Here is a 19,917-nt window from a genome sequence, read left to right on the forward strand (position 1 = left end):
GCAAAGCTCATTTAAAGGGGTAGTTCACCTTTAGCTTAACTTTTAGTATGTTACAGAATGGCTAGTTCTTAGCAGCTTTTCAACTGGTCTTCGTTATTTATTTTTTATAGTTTTTTATTATTTGCCTTCTTCTTCTGACTCTTTTCCAGGGGCTCTGTGCCAATCAGGTGGCTGGACAGGCTAAGAGCTGCATATCCGTTTTTTTAAAGGAGAAGGAAAGTAGTTTACCACTTGGGGGTGCCTAATGTTAGGCACCCCCAAGTGAATGTAAGTAAATACATTCACTTGAGGGTGCCTAACATTTGGCACCCCCAAGTGGTAAACGACTTTTCTTCTCCTTTAAAACCAGAAATTCAAGCTGTTCTAGTGCGGAAGAGCTCAATTTCACTCTCTGCACTACTGATGCGCCCCCGACCTCCGCACAGGAAAGATAAGTGGGCAATGTGGGGGCGGCATTGCATGCGGCTCCTGTCTCAGAAACACCCCTGCTCTTTCCAGCTTTAAAATTGGGGTCACTGACCCCATCTAAGACAGATGTTCTGTAAGTCTACAAATGTATTATTATTGCTACTATGTATTACTCATCTCTATACCAGACTTCACCTATTCATATTCCAGTCTGTTATTCAAATCAATGCATGGTTGTTAGGGTAATTTCGGTCCTAGCAACCAGATTGGTGCATTTGCAAACTAGAGAACTGCTGAGTAAAAAACCAAATAACTCAAAAACCACAAATGAAAACCAATTACAAATTTTCTCAGAATATTACTCTCTACATCATATTAAAATTTAACTCAAAGTTGAATAACCCCTTTAAAAAAGGAAAATTAGGCCCATAATATTTATGTCTAGTTTAGTACAAGTACAGACATATAACTGTCTAGCTGGTATGGCTACATAAGGGCCATTTGTTTTTGTAAAAAAAAAATTTCAAATACTGAATAGTTTTTCTGCTTAGGCATCTGAAGGTCACACTCCCTGTGCCTCACTTGTGTTTTGGTCATTGATGAGGGCCCCTGTGACTACAGGATGGTGGCATGGAGAGCAGTAGTAGGTGGGCCCTTATATTTTTCTGTAAGGGCTCCTCTGTTGTCTGTGTCTGCCCCTGGTTTGGGAGATTTCATAAAGCACTCATAGAAACATATTAATGGATCAAAATCAAAGGGAGTGCGTAATGAATTGCTGAGAGGGCAAATTGTTTGTGTAATTAACTGGCTGATTAATAGTACATAGCTCTTTTCCTTTCAGCTTGATATTTGTATAAGGACCAAAAATTGAGCCTATATTGAATGTTTGTGTGGTCGGGATCTGATGGATTTTAGAGAAGAAGACTATTTGTCTGAGTGTTGCACTCAAGTGCTTTTTCTTTTCAGAATAATCCCAAGAAAAATCTATGTTTCCTTTGTTATCTAAATGGCTCAGGATTTATTGTATTTCCTTATCAGAGCTAAACAGAATCTGCCCAGGTATTTATGTAGCCGGCTTTACATTTAGATTTGGTGTTTTCCTTCTACCATTTATTATCCTTTCTATATAAGTGCACATATAAGCTTCATCATATGCAGCATGTAACCGAAAGGGGTGACATAGTCTTTAAAACCAGCATATATACAGTATATAGAAATATATATGTGTATTAATGATCTAGATAAGTGGTACTTGTGTAATTCAGATCTCCATATGTTTAGCCTACTAAAATATAATTTAAACATTAAATAAATTAGGATTAACTATTTCTTAGTTTGGATCACATATAATGTACTGTTTTATTATTACATATAAAACAGCCCAAGTTAAAAGGGTACAAGTCCATCTCTTTGGCTCACATGGGGAACTGTGCTCACACCATACAACAAGGTTACATCAGGCAACAAATTGACAGAGAAGTGTCATTCAGTAGCACACTTGTTCCTGTTAGAATCTGCATTATTTCCTGTTTGGTGACAGGCACCCCAAAATGATGGGCCAGGGTAAAATATGTAAAAGAGCACTGTTTACAAAATGTATATGCTCACATATTAGGTCACTTGTTAGGATATAAAATATCAAGCAGTCAACTTGTCATTCAAATTTATAGTTTAATCTAGACCAGGAGTGCCCATACTTTACTAATGCAAGGTCTACTTTTAGGCTGGTGGCACATAGGGAGATTAGTCGTCAAGAGATAAATCTTCGCTGCTGCAGACGACTGAGCTCCCCGAAATGCCTTCCATCTGCAGAAATGTAAATTTCCGGTAGGATGGCATTGGCATCGCTTTATTTTCCAAAGTGACGCGAATGCCACCCCACCGGAGATTCACATTCTTGCCAGTGGGAAGGCTCAGCAGTGAAGATTTATTGCTTGGTGACTAATCTCCCCATGTGCCACCAGTCTTAGTGATGATGTCCCATCTACATCCATAAAAGCATTGTTAGCATTCTGTTTCATGGAAAATACTACTTAAAAAATATTACTTAAACACAGATTAATGAGAAAATGTATATTGCTATATTTAACACACAAGTGTTTCTTATGTGACCATAACATAATAAATATCTGAATGAAATGAATCTACTGATCACCAGCTAAAGGTCTACTGGTAGATCCTCGATATCTGGCTGAAATTTGGTCAGATGTTGATCGGGCAGGTTTAAAAATGCCATTGGATAGAGGACTGCATTAAGTCATTGATGCGGCTCTCGATCCGACGGCCCGTATTCTTCTCATTGTGATCCGATCCTCAAGGTGGGCATATCGAGGAGATATCTGCTCGCCAAATGCTATGTATGGTCAGCTTAATGAACATCTGAGACAGACACTGGGAGAATGTACAAATGCCTTAGACATAGTGCTCGGGTTGAATTTAGAATTGTAGTGCTGCTGGGCAGTAGTGCTAGCCACCATGCGCATACATGCCAACTCACATGTATTTTTCGGGGGGCATTGGCCCAATGCAGAGGTGCAAGGGGTGGCCAAGATGTACCAGATATCTTCAGATTCAAGTAGGCACCGGTGTATGCCACCCTCACTGAGTAGTTGCTGTAGATTACTGTAGATACAATTTGCATCTGTTTTACACATATGCCAGCCTAAAGGTATCCAGATGTATCATGCCCATACTTGCTGCAGCACCGCGTCCGTCTCTTAAAGAGATCCTGTTCATTGCACCTGCTTAAACAGAATATCAAATTCAACAGCTATATTATATATTCTGGTGTTGCATGCACTGACTGCTCTCAGATGCCATTTCTCGCGCCGTCCTATTTCTACAGTTGCACAAATGCAGCATACTGTGAGTTTGCATTAATATAAATGCGGATGTGTGAAAACACACTCTCAGGAAACTGATCTAAATTCAGTGGAAGTCTGGGTGCAGATTCAGCTTTGTAATGGAGCCTGGGCATCTCAGTGCCCTCCATTTCAGCCTTCAAAGGAAATCAGTTGTGATTTATCCAGAGAGATAGAAATGTAATATTTTGGACTTAAGAAGGATTGTTTAAGGTTTTTGCAGATAAGTAACAACAAATGAAAGGATCTGATGGAAAATCTATTTTATTTTTCTTTAGTCCATTTCCCGGTCTTGTTCTTTTCTCAGTTTATACTTGATTATGTTTTAGACATAACCAGTTTCCTTTCCATAACTGTACTCACTAGTGAGCATTGATACAATCTCAGATTTCCCTTCCATTGCTAAAGGAAAGGGACATTTTCGCACAGGCTCTGAGCTCAGAACATTTTTCCATGGATGCTATAGTAATACAAATCTGTGAATAAAAGACAAAGTGAGCAAGGTTTACTTAGCCCTGGGAAAGTATTTGTTGGGAAATGTCAGGGCCTGAGACTTTTTAACAAGTTTATTTTTAATTAATTCACTTGCCATTCTGCACATGTGAATTAGAAGTACAAGCACTCCTCTCTCATTCTTGTTTAACACAAAATTGATCTTAATTGTAATGATCAAACATTAAAAAATAAAAGCATTTCTTTTTTTTTTTTTTAGCATTTCTTTATATCCAGGGTAACTGGTTGCTATAGATACACTGTCTGTTAGCCAGAAATGCCTACTGGGGCATGAGCCTTTATCCACCTATCAGGTTTAGTTTTATCCCTGGATGGCTCCGTTTCTGCTCTCATGAGTCATTTATTTAAAGAGAAGTCATTCTAAAGAAAACGCTTGCTCTTTTTTAAATGCAATAAGGTACAACATAGTGTTAGCTTTGTACACTTGTTGGGCTTTTTATGCGTCTCTGCTCTTACTGAAATACAATGTTGAGCAGTTTATTCAGCAGGGTTCCCAGACAATCCCTTCTTTAAGTGCATTTCAGCAACTTGAAAGAGGCACTTAGAGGGATCGTTCACTTTTAAGTTAACTTTAATATGATGTGATATTAACCTTGACAGTGATAATCTGAGACAAATTGCAATTGGTCTGAATTTTTTATTGTATGAGTTTTAATTTTAATTATTTCACTTCTTATCCAGCAGCTCTCCAGTTTGGAGTTTCAGCAGTTATCTGGTTGCTAGGGTCCAAATCACCTTAGCAACCAGAGAGTGGTTTGAATAAGAGACTGGTATGTAAATAATAGAGGACCTCAAAAGGAAAAAAAGTTATAAAAAGTAACAATACGAATAAATTTGTAGCCTCACAGAGTAATAGTCTGCTGGGGTCAGTTGGGAGGTATGTATTTATCTTTTTTCCTATTAATAACATTGGGATAAACCATAATTTTTAAGGCCAGGCCGGTAAAATACCAGCCAGGTGGCAACCCTGTCCGGACCTGATTTTGAAAATTTGTGCACAAAGGAAGGGGCGATGAACAGCAGCAGGCCTATTGGGCGCCTGCTTTGTAAATCCAGCCCTGGGTCAATGACCCCCCATTTGGAAGCTGGAAAGAGTCAGAAGAAGAAAAAGGCAAATCATTTCAAAACTAAAAAATTAAATAATTTTGAAAAGTTTTTCAGAATTGGCCATTCTATAACACACTGAAACTTCAAAGTTAGCTTAAAGGTGAATCACTCCTTTAAATCCAAAAATGGAAACGAGCTCTATATTTAAACAGGGTCCCTGTTTTTTCAAAGAGTATAAAGTATGAAAGCATCATTTGTATGTATGTTTGTATATTTGTATATGCAGAGAAGATGAATATGAGTAGCAATTTTTGTTCCCCTGCTGGTGCTCTCAGCAACATATAAAGCAAAAATTGGGAAAAGTCACGCAGGGCAATTTTGTCAGTGGTGCCAAAACTTATAATGGGAGACACAGGTTATATCCTTCCCATCTCTTTCTTGCTCGGAATAAATAAAAACCTAAAGGAAAAATCCCAGTATCCCTCCCCAGGCCAGTACGACAGTGGGACAAATGGCTTCAGCTAGAGAGGGAAATTTTGCTTGTGATGGTTCTTCCTCAGACTGGGTTCAATTACCCTACAAACTTTTTCATATTTTAAAAGGTTTTAAAATGATAAAAGCAGAGTAATCAATCCATGCTGCTGATTTCTGTTTGTGTTTTCTTGATAAGGAGACACAGGCCCATTCCATGGTCAATCAGGTTTAGGAACATAGGTGATAAGATAATGAACAGAGTGAAGCTGGGGCTTTAATAAACTTAAAACATACAAGATAAGGAACAGGAGAGAAGTAATTAAACAGACACAGACAGGCGCCGTGACAAGAATAGGAAACTGAAGATGAAAGTTAATGAATATAGTGAGGGTCTTCAATCACTGCAATGTCTGAGACGCAACTGATATTAATAACATGGGGGCAGAGAATCTGACAGCGGCAGGGCTAAAATAGTTTGCCCAGTCCATCTTATCTACTGCTGCTGTTCTGTTGTTTAATCTCATTGTGATCAGTGATCGATTGCAAGCTTTTCTTTGGTAAGAGATAAAAAGAGAACAAAAGCGATATAATAGTCAAGTTTTTTGTGAATGTTATTAGTATAGTCCAATCATTCAGCCTGCTCTTATTTGACCTGAAAAAACATTCAAAAGGCAACTTGAACTAAACATATTTTGATGTAATGGGCTGAATGACTGCGTGGATGTATTTGCATGCAAGGTACTCAATGTATGCCAGTTTTACATCTTGCCCAGTGTAAATCCAATATGTACCATACAAAAAGTGTAAAATAAGACATGGACTGTTGTAACCAACCCAAATCCACAGACCTAGCCATTGCAGAGATTTGGGGCCTCTTCCTTCTAATGTCGCCCAATTTCACAGGTGCTGGTGCACCAAAGCACTGCAAAAAGACATATTTATGTTATATATTTTTTCTTATGCTGCTGTGACTGGGTCTTCTAGCACCGATGGACCTACTCCAGGAGCAGGTCCAGACTGAGAATTAAAATAATCTCTGGCATTTCAGGTACACAGAGGCCCAAACAGCCCCCACCGGCCCACTAAATACTGACTTTCTATGGCACCTTATATCAGCCCCTCTGGCATTTACCAGAACCCACAGAATGCCAGTCCGGGCCTGTCCAGGTGCCAGGCCTTGGGGATAATCTGACATTAGTTGAAAGGATGTGACAACATGTGGTGCAGCCACTGCATAGGGATTACAATATTTTTAATGCCCAACAAATTGTAAATTGGCCACCTTTGTCCTGTGCATGTAAAATTCTAGATCTTCACCCCAGGACAGCAGCAATAGCTCACAATGGAAATGTATTATGTAAGAATCTATAAATGCACTGAAACATGCTCTTCTAGATACAAGACAACATTGCTAGTTAACATTATGCTAGTCTTTCTGTATTATTTATCCAGGCACAAAACCAGTGCCGTACCACCGGACGGAGAGGTGCAAATGCAACAAGGCCTGTGCAACCCTAGTACACCACTGCAGAAAACTACAAAGCAGTAAATAAAATGTAACTTACATAGAAAATTCATTTTTTACCCTTGTTCCTATTACTCCTAGAAAATTTCATGAGGTTCAATATCAGGGCTACATGTAATGTAAGCACTAGAGAAAACAAAGGATACTGGAAGCAGGTGTAGTGCTTGGGTTATACCATCAATTATTATCAACTGTGATGTCTGTAACATTAATTTGCAAGGCAAACCAAGTAATTCTGCATCAGCTGCAATAAAGCAATAAAGGATGTGAGTCAAGTGTTTAAATGGAAACGAAATCTAAAATGTTAATTGATATAAACTTGCTGGGAGTTCTGCCCTGACTGAGCAGTGGTTTCTGAGATATTTACAATTTTAGACTGCCTTAGTTCAACTAAGATTCAGCAACCCTAGGGTTAAAGGGATACTGTCATGGTAAAACATGTTTTTTTCAAAACGCATCAGTTAATAGTGCTGCTTCAGCAGAATTCTGCACTGAAATCCATTTTTCAAAAGAGCAAACAGATTTTGTTATATTCAATTTTGTAATCTGACATGGGGCTAGACATTTTGTCAATTTCCCAGCTGCCTCCAGTCATGTGACTTGTGCTCTGATAAACTTCAATCACTTTTTAATACTGTACTGCAAGTTGGAGTGATATCACCTCTTCCGCCCCCCCAGGCAGCCCAACAACAGAACAATGGGAAGCTAATGGGGCAGACAGCTACTTTCACTTTCCATTCAGCACTTCCTAGAAATCGCTGCTCTCCCCACATTCCCCCAGTTCTCTTCACCGTTTAACTTTGTAACCAGGGCATGGGGATAGACATTAGGTCTCCCATTCTGGTGCACAAACAAGACTCTCAGACGATGCAAGGCTTGTCTTAATAACAGTGTCCACAAAATGGCTCCTGCCTCCTTATGAATTCCCAGACTGAAGGAAACAAGATTCAATTAATTTATATAGTGTAATTAAAGTTCATTTTTCTTGACTAATGTGATAAAATAGGATTTTGAATATTTTTTTGGGTGATGGGTCCCCTTTAATAAAGGAACAGTAACATAAAAAATGTAATTGTTTTAAAGTAATAACTCCGAATGTATACACCACTGTACACCCCCCCCCAATAACCTGTGTCTCTATGTTACTGTCCTATAATATTTCTGTAGTTAACCCATAAACATGGATGCTGTTTTGTACCTTAGACTTTTGTGGCTGTTTTTGAAGGTGGAATACAATTGGCAAGCTGATGAATTTTCGAGAGACCTGCTATTTACCTGTGATATATCTATGGGTGTGTTTTCCCGTTGCTAGGTTTGGCCAATGGAACTGTGTGAGCGACGCCTTGTTCTTCCTTAGCTGTGCCTCAGCTGTTTTCATGGAAGAGTAAACAGAAGCTGCTTGTTTTGTAGTTACACATGTCCGTTTCAGAGTACACAAACTGCCCCACATATTTGTTTGTCACACACTAGCATTTACTCATTTATAGGGCACCAACAACACAAGAAAACAACGGCATAAAATTAAAAATTAAATGTGGCCTGCTCGGTATCCATGACAACCAATTACGAGTTCCCTTTATTGGTATAGTGCATACGAGAGGTTTCAGGACTTTTTGTCCATGTTCCAGCAGTAATCCCATAATTAGCCATTTGAAATAAAAGCTATTCACATCCCATGCCACACATATAGAACTGCCTTAAAGGGGTTGTTCACCTTTAAAGGAACAGTTCAGTGTGAAAGTAAAAGCTGGGTAAATAGACAGGCTATGCAAAATAAAACATGTTTCTAATATAGTTAGTTAGCCAAAAATGTAATGTATAAAGGCTGGAGTGACTGGATGTCTAACATAACAGCCAGAACACTACTTCCTGCTTTTCAGCGACTTGAGGTGGGGCCACATGGGACATAACTGTTCAGTGAGTTTGCAATTGATCCTCAGCATTCAGCTCAGATTCAAAAGCAACAGCTATGGCCCATGTGGCCCCCCCTCAAGTCACTGATTATTGGTAACCAATCAGTGGAAAGTAAGAGAGCTGAAAAACAGGACGTAGTATTCTGGCTATTATGTTAGACATCCAGTCACTTCAGCCTTTATACATTACATTTTTGGCTAACTAACTATATTAGAAACATTTTTTTTGTACAGCCTATTTACCTAGTTTTTATTATTACACTGAACAATTCCTTTAAATTAACTTTTAGTATGATGTAGAGAGCGATTCTAAAAAAGTTTGTAAATGGTTTTAATTTTCTATTATTTGTGGTTTTTTAGTTATTTAGCTTTTTCAGCAGCTCTTCAGCAATCAGGTTGCTACGTCCCAAATTACCCTAGCAACCATGCATTGATTTGAATAAGAGACTGGAATATGAATAGGAGAGGCCTGAATAGACAAAGGGATTTTATGATCCCTTGAACATAAAAGCAGATCTCACTTAAAGATGGGCAGAGAGGAACTTTAAAGCAATAACAATACATTTGTAGCCTTAACAGAGTATTTGTTTTTAGATGGGGTCGTGACCCCTATTTGAAAGTTGGAAAGAGTCAGAAGAAGAAGGCAAATAATTCATAAACTATAAAAAAAGAGAACATCAAAACCAGTTGAACAGTTGCTTAGAATTAGCCATTCTATACCATACTAAACGTTAACCACCCTTTTAAAGCGGGTGCTGTACCCAAAAATAGTTTTTGCCTAATGAAGGAAAATATAAATCTAAGCAACTTATTAAATGTATGTAGTAAATATAATTGCAGTTGAAAGCAGTCTTTATCACTTTCTGTTCTCTGAGTCTGACATAAAACAAGGGAACAGGAGTCAGGTCTATTTCAGGCCTATCTGGGAGTTATAATTTCGTTCACTTTACAAAAGCTGATTAACCCGCACATAAGGAATTATGGGTAGAGACATGCAAATGACTCATGAATGCCACTATGGCCAATGACACACACAGAAACACTATTTTAATAGCACAGATTGAGTCTCATCTCAGGTCCAACAAAAATCAAAACTCGCAGACAGTCTGCCTGGATCCTTTTAGATCTCATCTGTGCAATATACAGTATGGGAACATGGCTGCTGCTGATGGGAAGGACTTGAAGCACAACAAGAACTACAGGGACATAAGGACTAAATTGCATATCCAAACCATTGCTGTTGAAGGTGCTCTCTCAGAACAGATTTGCTCTTATTGCCATTTAAATTCCCTTCAAGCAGGATGAGTACAACTAAACAAGCCCTGAGTCACCAAGACCCTTTGCTGAGGGAAATAAAGCACTTGAGCCTGTAGGTTTTGCCAAGCAACAGAACTTCAGAACATGAAAAGAACTGCTCAACTGTAATAAGACTGAATTTGTTGATATAAGCAGCTTAAAGTGATACTGACACAAAAAAAACTACTTTTTAAAATATGAATGTATATTAAAAGATCCCTTTATTTCATGTTGATCATTTTTTGCTGAGAGGTTTGTTTTTGTAAGTTATTATTAGTTGAAGTTTCTAAACCTGACTGTTTTGCCAACCTGACTCTCCCATCTCAGCCTGTCAGTTAGAGTTTCTAATGCTAATGGACTCCTGCTGCACAAATATGGCAGCCCCCTCATACAGGAACATGGGACACCAGACAGGTAATGTAAAAGCATTGGGCAAATACTTTATGGCAAAGTTATAAATACTGTAGCTTTCAAAAGCAATATTAAGATAGATGTAAAAGTGAGTTTAATTTCTGGTGTCAGTGGGGCTCATTTATCAACACTGTGCAAATTTGCCCATAGGCAGTAACTATAGCAACCAGTGAGTGGCTTTCTTCAGCCAACTGCAGGTAGAACAGTGAAAACAACAATTTGATTGGTTGCAATGTGTTATTACCCATGGGCAAATTTGCCTAGTGATGATAATGACCCCCAGTATCTCTTTAAAGGACCAGTAAGATAAAAAAAATTGTTTAAAAGAAAAAACACCAAGACACTTAACTTTAAATTATCAAAGTCTTTATTTAGAAATAACTTACAGATTCTCTGCTTGTGCTCCTCTTCGACAGGGCGACGATCCATCATGCGGCGCTCGATTTCTCCTCCCTGGCTATCTTCTATAGAAGGCAGGGAAATTGAGCGCCGCACAATAGATCGTCGCCCTGTTGCCGTTTCTGAAGAGGAGCGCAAGCAGAGAATTGTTAAGATATTTCTTAAAGACTTTGATAATTTAAAGTTAAAAGTGTCTGGTTTTTTTTCTATAAGTACAAATAAATTTTCTTTTACATTTTTTTTATGTTACTAGTCTTTTAACTTACCAATACATGCTATAGAGAATACCAGTGATCCCCAACCAGTAGCTCATGTGCAACATGTTGCTCTCCAACAGGGGCAGCTGGGAAATTGACAAAATGTCTAGCCCCATGTCAGATTTCAAAACTTAATATAAAAAAATCTGTTTGCTCTTTTGAGAAATGGATTTCAGTGCATAAGTCTGCTGGAGTAGCACTATTAACTGATGCTTTTGAAAAAAACATGTTTTTCAATGACAAGATCCCTTTACGGTTGTACTCAGTTTTGGTTCAAAATTAAAGAAGCGGATTAGATTTTTTTTGGAACTAAAATCTCAGGAGGTGCCAACATCCCAAGCCATTGGCTGCCCAGATTTTGTAGGGTTTCAGGTAATACATTACTGATTTGACAGGGGTCCCCATTTTCTAGCGTTGTTAGCTGCTACTGTTCAGGAAAATAAAACTGCACGGCAACATATTTCACTCTAGCTTGGAAAAAAGTCATGGCAAAAAAAAAGACGGCACTTTATGAACTTGTTCCCATGGTCAAGGAATTTATTAGCAAACTATTTGTTTACTATCAAATATGCAAAAGTTCCATTAAATATTTATGTACATTTATATACACATTTTTACAAACATTTAAATTATATTGTTATACAGTTTTCTGCACATGTAAATTCATAAGAAATTGCTTACACAGCTGCTGCCAAGCTGTAGTTCTCTCTGGATGCTGCTGAAGTCCATTGCCCAGAATGCACAGCCAGCCCCCGGGAGTTACAGGAGCTGGGGAATCCCAATTGTGCTCTCCCTGTCTTGCACTGAAGGTTATGGGGTTCCATTGGTACCCTGTCGTATGCATTTGTCCCTGAGTGAGCTGAATTTTAAAGGTTTGACTACATTCTGAAAAAGTATAAGCATACCTGACAATTGTGGCCCTCCACATGTTGATGAAATACAACTCTGAACAACACTTAAGTACTGAGAGTTTTAGTTGTACACTGAGGGCCTCTGGTTGCCCATTACAGACATAGTGGAATGTTCTAAGTTATCACTGGACTATTTGGACAATATATGTGTATCAGGTTTTCCCATTTAATATACAAGTTCTACAGTCTGCCTAGCAGTGTGTCATCTCATTCTGTACCCCTGGCAGTTTGCAATGTCTACAGGACATATTTATCAATGTAAAAAGCACCATTTTTCACCATTACGCTTGCACCCACTTTGCCTATTTATCGCTGAAAAACACGCCTATTCGCCATATTACAACATAAACAAGCAAAAGGGCAGTCAGCATATTCATTTTAGGTACATATTTCCATATTACACACCTTGATAAACAGGCCCTGTAGATCTAGATGTCACATAGTACCATTTCATAGCAACAGACATTTTTAGCATTTACAGCCTAGGCTACGGTTCCATGCCTCCTCTGCAAGCTGCTACAAGCTGGGGGAGGCCATATAATGGCCATGTACTTACAAAACATGGAAAAACAAAATCCCAAACCCACTGGGCAGGGGAATATTGTCCTTGGTATCAGATCCAAGTAAATAGGATTCTTCAGCCCATGCCCTGACATCCTCATCAGTATTCTCAGAGAACTGGTGGAGGGATGCAGTTTGGAAATCCCTAATGAATATTTATTTTCAAAGAATAACATGTTCCATATTGTGAGCTGCCATTATTGGTTTGTCATCTACAGAACCAGATTGCGGGTCCTTCCCTATTGTAGGCTATGGATAAATGATTAATAGTATGGAGTCTACTAGTGGGACACATTCATCCCCTGTACAAAATAGTTTTCCCCAGTGAAAAAAACATCTAATTGAGTAAAACTGTAATGTTATATTAACACCACAAGCAGCAGTTGGCCACCTATGAACAAGAATAAATAATTCACCCAGTGATTTTTTCCACCACCGCTTAAACTTTTTTTTTTTTTTTAAGTATATATAAAATTTGTAATTTCATCAGTATATTAACATCTCAGATAAGGCATGATATGTAAAAGCTCTTGTAAACATATTGTAGCAATAGATCCCCCCCCCTTGGATGTGCCAAATTATCCTTTTACTAAATGCGCTGTTTCAGAATAGAATGGGAACAGGATTTAATTACTATACATGACCAATGGGCCTCATTTGTTTGATCAAAGGGAACAGGAGGAGAAGGAACAGCGAATGTTTTTTTTTATCAAAGCTTATTAAACAAGAGGACCCTAGCAGCAGTATTCACATATGAACAATAAAGAAAACCATAACAGAATACACATAACAGCTGAAGTGCTCTTAACAAAGAATCAGACTTTAAATATGGAGTTGTAACACCTTTTGATATGCATTATAAATACATGGCACTTTTGTGTTGAAGAAAGCAGACAACTCTCCAGTGAATGCACTAGCATTGTGAGTCATCCCCTCTATAGGACATGTCCTCTTGTGCAATACGGAGGCACACCTGTGCCGCTTATAGTTCTAAGGGGGCATCTATTAATATGCAGACTCCACCCAGCAGAGTCTTTCAAGAGACCGGAAGTGGCCAGCCTTAATGTCAATAATCAATCAGGTCCTTCAGTGGGTTAAAGGGTTCATCTGAGTCTTTTGCTCCTCTGGATGAATTTTCTCGAAATGTAAAAAAACAGAACAAAAACACATACAGATATTTGTATCCATGTTAAGCATATGCCGCCCAAGATCTGTAACAAGCACATTTTATCTTCCATCATAAACTCCTTCCTGATGTTAAAAACCAAAAAGTGGAAACAAGGAAAACACAAAATGTGCAGAACGATGAGCTGGTGCCTCCAGTATGGCTAGCTGCATATAATATACATGCAGCACGTCAAAATAAGGGACTGACAAAGAAACGTTCCCTTTGCTGTGCTCACCCAAAATGGGCTTGTCAAGAAAACAAAGTAAATTAAGGTAAATAACACTCACTTTAGTAAAGGTTTCAGTATTTTGCCTAGAGTTGCCTTTCCTGTGTCTTTAAGCTTTATAGAGGACTTTTCCACAATACTTTTTTCTTTTTGATCAGTTTCAGGTATGGAGTCTCTAACTGGTTCCATCAGCCTTCCATTTGCTCTTAAGCTATTGGCCCTCTTGGGTGTATTTACATTTCCATCATCTTTTGTGTTCGCATCTTTACTAATAGGGTCAGACTTTACTTTTGATTGGCGGAGAGAGCCAGTTCTAGACATGGTTGTTACTTTGGTTGGCGGAGTAGAATCGCTTGGTGCACGCTTTGAAGAAGAAGCTACAGTATTTCTTGCAAAGCTTGGTGTAGATTTAGAAGATGATGGTGACTTTATTGGTGGTGCAGGGGGTGTTTTACTGTCTGTATTGCTTAGGGCTGCCTTAGCAGTCGTGCGACAAAGTTTTGTGTCTTCGGGCTTTGGTTTAGAAATATTACGCACTGGTTTTGCTGCTGGCTTTTTCACAGAATTGTTCCTCTGAAGTTGATCCCGCTGAAACCTGGAACCATTTGATATGAAGCTGTCTCCTCTTTGTAGCTTGGGTTCCTCAGAAAGTGAGTAAGTCTTTGAAGAATTTTTTGGCAAGTTCTCACTCTTCCCCCTGAGTGAATGTCTGAGGGTCTGCTTATTGTCGCTGCTATGGGAATCCCGGAGAGAGCTTCTCAGTTCTGTACGCTTTACACTGCCAGACCTATTGGATTTAGAAATAGGGACAACTTTTCTCATATTCTCATGCTCAGAATCATTCAGCATCCGCACTGGTTTTGTTGATACTGTGTTACTAGACTGACCGATACTTGTCTTGATACTGCTAGGGGTTCTCTCTTTTAAAGAGCTGGTTTTTCTGAGATTATCTTTGTTTTTTAGTGTAGTTTCCTTAGTAAGACCAACTTTTTTAACATTATGTTCTGTGCTTTCAGGCTTTCCAGAGACAGGTATCTTTGCAACTGAATCCAAGCTCTTTTTATCACCACTTTTTATCAGAACTTTTTGTATTATTTCAGTCTTTTCTGTTTTAGATATCAAATCTTTAGCACTAGTGAAGTCACGCATTAAAGAGTTTTCAGTGCTATCTGAAACAGAGAACAGTGGAGTATGCTCAGTTATTTCAGAAGCTCCTGTACTTTCAGATGTTCTTGTGCTTAGATTTAGTAAGTCTTCAGTCACGTTGCTGTTCCCATTTGAGTTGCTATTGGAGTCACTTGCTTTAGGATTTTCTTTATTTTTACTGAGCAGAATTGTGTTGTCATCTGTTGAGCTGATTGAGCACAGACTCAAACCATCATTGGTTTCGTCCTCTGTTTTGATAACATCTTCATTATTTTCACACACAGTTCCACTAAGATCGAACTGCTGTAATTTTTTGACCAGTTCATGCTCCTCCACGGTTACCACTAAAGGGTTCACCTGTGTACGCTGCTTCAGATCTGTTCCATTTTGGTGGAGTTCTGCTTTATTGTTATTACGGTCAGCTTTCTCCTGTTGTTGCTGAACGTTATTATTGGCAGTGTGCATATTCCCCTCATCTTCCAGGCTAGTTATCACCAGGGTGTGTACTTGTTCTTGGGTGTCCCTAGTGTCATTTTGTAAGTGCAAAGTATTTAGGGAATGGTCTTTTTCTACTTTAGAATCTATCCATGCCACAGTTGGCCTTGGCTTGTGAGTGAGAGATCTGGGCAGGCTGTTGAACTTGCTTGTTTCCTCTACTTGTGACGCTCCTAAGTACATCTGAAGCTCTCGGTCTGCTGCAACCCCCAATGAGAGACGGGAACGCCTTGAGCTGGAGTTCCTGTTCAAGGAACTTTGGGGTCTTTGTTGCAGAAAATCTTCAAATGCAGCATTTGTCAAAACTTCCACATCATTTTCACTGCTACTCCTTCCAAAGTTTGTATTTTCACTTGTAAGCCAGGAACGGCGTTTCTGCTCGAGCTCCTTCAGCTTCTTCTGCTGTCTGAGATCTTGAATTTCTCTCTCTCGGTTTTCCTAGAAGTGATTAAAGGTTATTGTATTATTACGTTTGTTTGTGGACATAACAGGACATTCATGTTCTCAGCAAAGACCACGTTTTGTTTTTGCAGATCTTATTTCACCAATTAGATTCATATTATCTAGAACCCTGTTTCTTAACCATTAACTTAAACCCACAATTCATGAACATTTGATCAAAAGAAGGTTTATAGGCGTTATAGTCAAGTAATATCTGGACCCAATGTTAAGAAACAAAGCTACATAAGGTGTAAAGAAAAACTGACAAATTTCATTCAAGTTCTCATTTTATTACAGTTGTGCAATAACAGAGCCATGTAATTCTCTGAAGGAAAAGATTGTATGGGAACTGCAATTTAACAACAGCTGAAGGAACAAAGGTTGGATGTCTACACTGTAACACAAAACCAATATTAATATGTGGTCTTACCTTTACAGCTTTGTTAAACTTGTCACAGAAATCCCTAAATATCTGGAAGCATTCATCAAGTTTCATGGTTTCTTTGTCTTCACAGAAGAAATCAATAAGGGTATGGCCCTCCTTCTTTAACTCAGCCCTCAGTGACTCCAGGTCTTTCAATTTTTTAACAGCAACCTGAAAACACAAGAACATGCCCTCAGGAAAACTACCATGGTTATGTAAAAATCAAATTAATTATAAAAGTACGGCCCAACCCTTTAAAACAGGTGAATGGACCTGTACTTGTATGCGCTATTAGATAGCAGATGCACTGGTTTAATTTAGGCCACATCTACTAATGTACTTAATTGTTTACCTGTAGGAAATCTTCCATTTGCTTAAAAAGTTCAGGTTCCTTCTTGATTTGGTCTTTGATAGATTTTGTTTTGGTTGACAATGACTTGAATTCTGCCTCAATATTATCAATGGATAATCTGCAAGGTGAGGAAAGCTAATAAGTAATCAATTAGTAATGCTAGTACACAACCACAACACCTGCAGCTCAAACACACTGTGCCTACTTGGCAAATTCAACCTGTTGATAAGCTTGAGCGCAGTTCTCTTAGTTATCAGGGTATTTATTGTACAGTACCAATGGAAGCTAATTTTACTGTACTAATGAGGGCAAACGTGTAGCCAGCGGAATTAGGCAAGGCAACTAAGGTTTAAATAGAAAATGTAATTGTTACCAGCAAATAAATATTACTGGTGCATCCAGTGTGCACATAACATTTATTTGGGGTTTTGTAAAAAAAGGCACAAAGTTTGCCTAGGTGCAGTAACTTATAGCAACCAGGAAGCATTTGCTGGTGACTTGCTTAAAAGCAAACATCTTATTGGGCAAACTTTGTGCCTTTTATTACATTATCTTGGGGATTGTCTAGTAATTACAGGGACCAGAAAAAAATGGTATAAAATCCAGGAAAATGTAAAATCAGGGAGATGTATTATGTATAATATATAGGTGGGAGCACAAACAACAATGTAAAATGAGGGAAAACTTAAAATCAGGGGATATAAAATTGAGATTAAACTGTATACAAGGTCTTTGAAGTCTATTATTTTGTTTGTCTTGATAGAAGCATTGTAGCTATTCTATTAGGTAAAAGTGAACCTCCGTATAGTGGCACTGTATATAACGTTTATTTTTATCTTGCTTGTGCGGGTTGGTGGGAGAGTTATATACACAAAATAAGCTCAACTCTTAGAAAAAAGCAGCAGGAGTGGCACTGAAAATGATAGGTCTCAAATACACGAGGCAAAGAGATACCTAGCCACATCCAAATATAAAACAGGTTTTAATATTTGGAGCAGGAAATGGATGAAACGCAAGCTTGTTTTGCCCTCCTTTACATCCCAGATATAACACATGCATTGTAGTAGGAAATGTCATACATATTTATGAATTCTAGGACTTAAAGACCTAGTATTTTGCAGTTCATGCCTTAAACAAACCCAGTTATTAATGAAGCCTCTGGACTGTGTGAGGCCAAACCACTGTGAAGCATTGTGCTGGCATAACTAGAGTGACAATGGCTGATGTGTGTGCGGGAGTGATTGTAACTGCTCCAGCTTTTACTTCCTCTGTGTTAGGGCACTTTGGCCTGTTCAAAGTCCAAGTACAAGCTGGGCTTTTGTGCAAGGATCAGTCATATGACCCTTCCTGATCCACCAAGAACCTGACTAAGAGTGGCACATTATATTCTCCTGCAGGATTTGGCTTAGGGGAAAGGACAAAAGAAAGATTTTAATCTAAACATTTAAAAGGGGGCTGTACTGTAGTACTGGCATACATGGGTGCTGACGATAGTCATTTTCCTTCCAAAGATTCTGGAACCCTAAAGACAAAAGGCGCAGTTCACAAGACGTCACAGTTTAAGCTCCAGACACATACAGGCTGTTTATCCCCCCACTTTGCACTTTTGGCTCTCAAGTAAGAAAGTAAAGGCAGCACTGAAAAAAACTGTGCAGGCAGGAAAGGCAGCTGAGTATGGTACAACAGGAGCCCAACAGGGAGTGTTTTCTGTCCACACCGTAGCTCCTGTCCAAAAGACTAACCAACACAAGCTAAGGTCTTAAATCCAGTGCAGTGTATGCTGCTTTATTGTTATCAATGCTTCCATAGCACTGGTCATGCAATCTACTTGCTGCATTAGTACCTGTAATGGGTTAGGATTTGATAAGGGCATATTTTTGGTACCTATATACCTTGTACCCTTAATCTTTAAGGCATGTATTACATTTGTAACCAGAATAAATGTCCTTTCACGTAGGGCTTCTTTATATCAGGCGTGAGTAGAAAGGCATGAGAAGCCAGGGACAAGACTAAGCAAACCAGCCTACGTCATCTCAGTAGATTTTCTCATCGCTCTAAATAAAGGGACTCCCACAGCAAACACATTATATTTAAATAGTAACAGCTCTCCCAGCTATATCAGATAATAAAGGTGGCTGCATGTGACTATTATGCAATGCTGTGTGTTCAGTGTTAACAGTTTATTCTGAAAACATTAACAAAGGGCATGTTGACAAGTAAGCTACTGCCAAAAAGTAAATTCTCTCTTTATAGGGAAGGTAACTGACAGTACAATTGTGCTCAATAACAGATATATCAATACACTTCTTTATAGAGAATGTAATTAACAATAAAACTGGGCTTTAAAGTGGTGGCAGACGGGGAGAGTAGTCGCCTGGCGACAAATCTTTGCTACTGCGGGCAACTAATCTCCCCGAAATGCCTTCTCGCGTCAAGAATACAAATCGCTGCCAGGATGGCATAAGAATCGCTTCAGATTTCCGAAGTCGCCCCAAGTTTCCTCATGAGGCAACTTCGAGCGACTTTGGTAATCCAAAGTGATTCATATGCCATCCTGCTGGCGGGAAGGTGTTTGGGGAGATTAGTCGCCAGCAGTAGAGAAGATCTGTCACTGGGCAACTGATCCCCCATCTGCCGCCACCCTTAATCACAGAATTATGCATGTGGGCCTAGCAAATTAAATACCATTGCTCTTTCAAAGTACAATAGAACAGGAATAAAGTATTCCAAATGGGAGTGTTGTAACAATTTTCAGGGATCTGGATCACACTAGAGACTCTTTACCTGCAATGCAGGAAAGCTGCAGTTATCTGCAAATCTCTGCACAAAAAGCCCCAGAGACTGCCGTGATCAGTGAAAATTCAGCCTCAGCAAACTCTGAAGCAGCCCAGTAAGGTAAAGAGATGTTATATTGACAGAGACAATGGCAAATTCAGTAAGGAACAGCACCTTATCACGAGTTTAAAAGCCTTTATTAATCCATAGTAACGTTTCGAGTTGGCTTGAAAAACACCCGGACTATGGCTCAAAACATTGGTCTAAGACATGGATTATTAAAGGCTTTTTTAACTCCTGATAAGATGCTGTTC

At 38.9% G+C, this 19,917-nt stretch overlaps 1 protein-coding gene across 3 annotated transcripts in view; it reads right to left on the reverse strand.

The window, feature by feature from the left end:
• Positions 1–11,624: 11,624 nt before the first annotated feature.
• The window catches only part of fhdc1.L (FH2 domain containing 1 L homeolog), a 36,338-nt gene continuing 28,045 nt past the window's right edge, over positions 11,625–19,917 (reverse strand). For all 3 annotated transcript variants that reach the window (XM_018231379.2, XM_018231369.2, XM_041589453.1), the window contains 3 exons: positions 16,829–16,946; positions 16,483–16,647; positions 11,625–16,049 (listed from right to left, as the gene is read on the reverse strand). In XM_018231379.2, the coding sequence (XP_018086868.1) occupies positions 14,028–16,049; positions 16,483–16,647; positions 16,829–16,946 (2,305 nt within the window). In that variant the 3' untranslated portion in view covers positions 11,625–14,027. The remainder of the gene's footprint in view (positions 16,050–16,482; positions 16,648–16,828; positions 16,947–19,917) is intronic.

The sequence above is a fragment of the Xenopus laevis genome, chromosome 1L, assembly GCF_017654675.1.
Source record: "Xenopus laevis strain J_2021 chromosome 1L, Xenopus_laevis_v10.1, whole genome shotgun sequence".
Lineage (NCBI taxonomy): Eukaryota > Metazoa > Chordata > Amphibia > Anura > Pipidae > Xenopus > Xenopus laevis.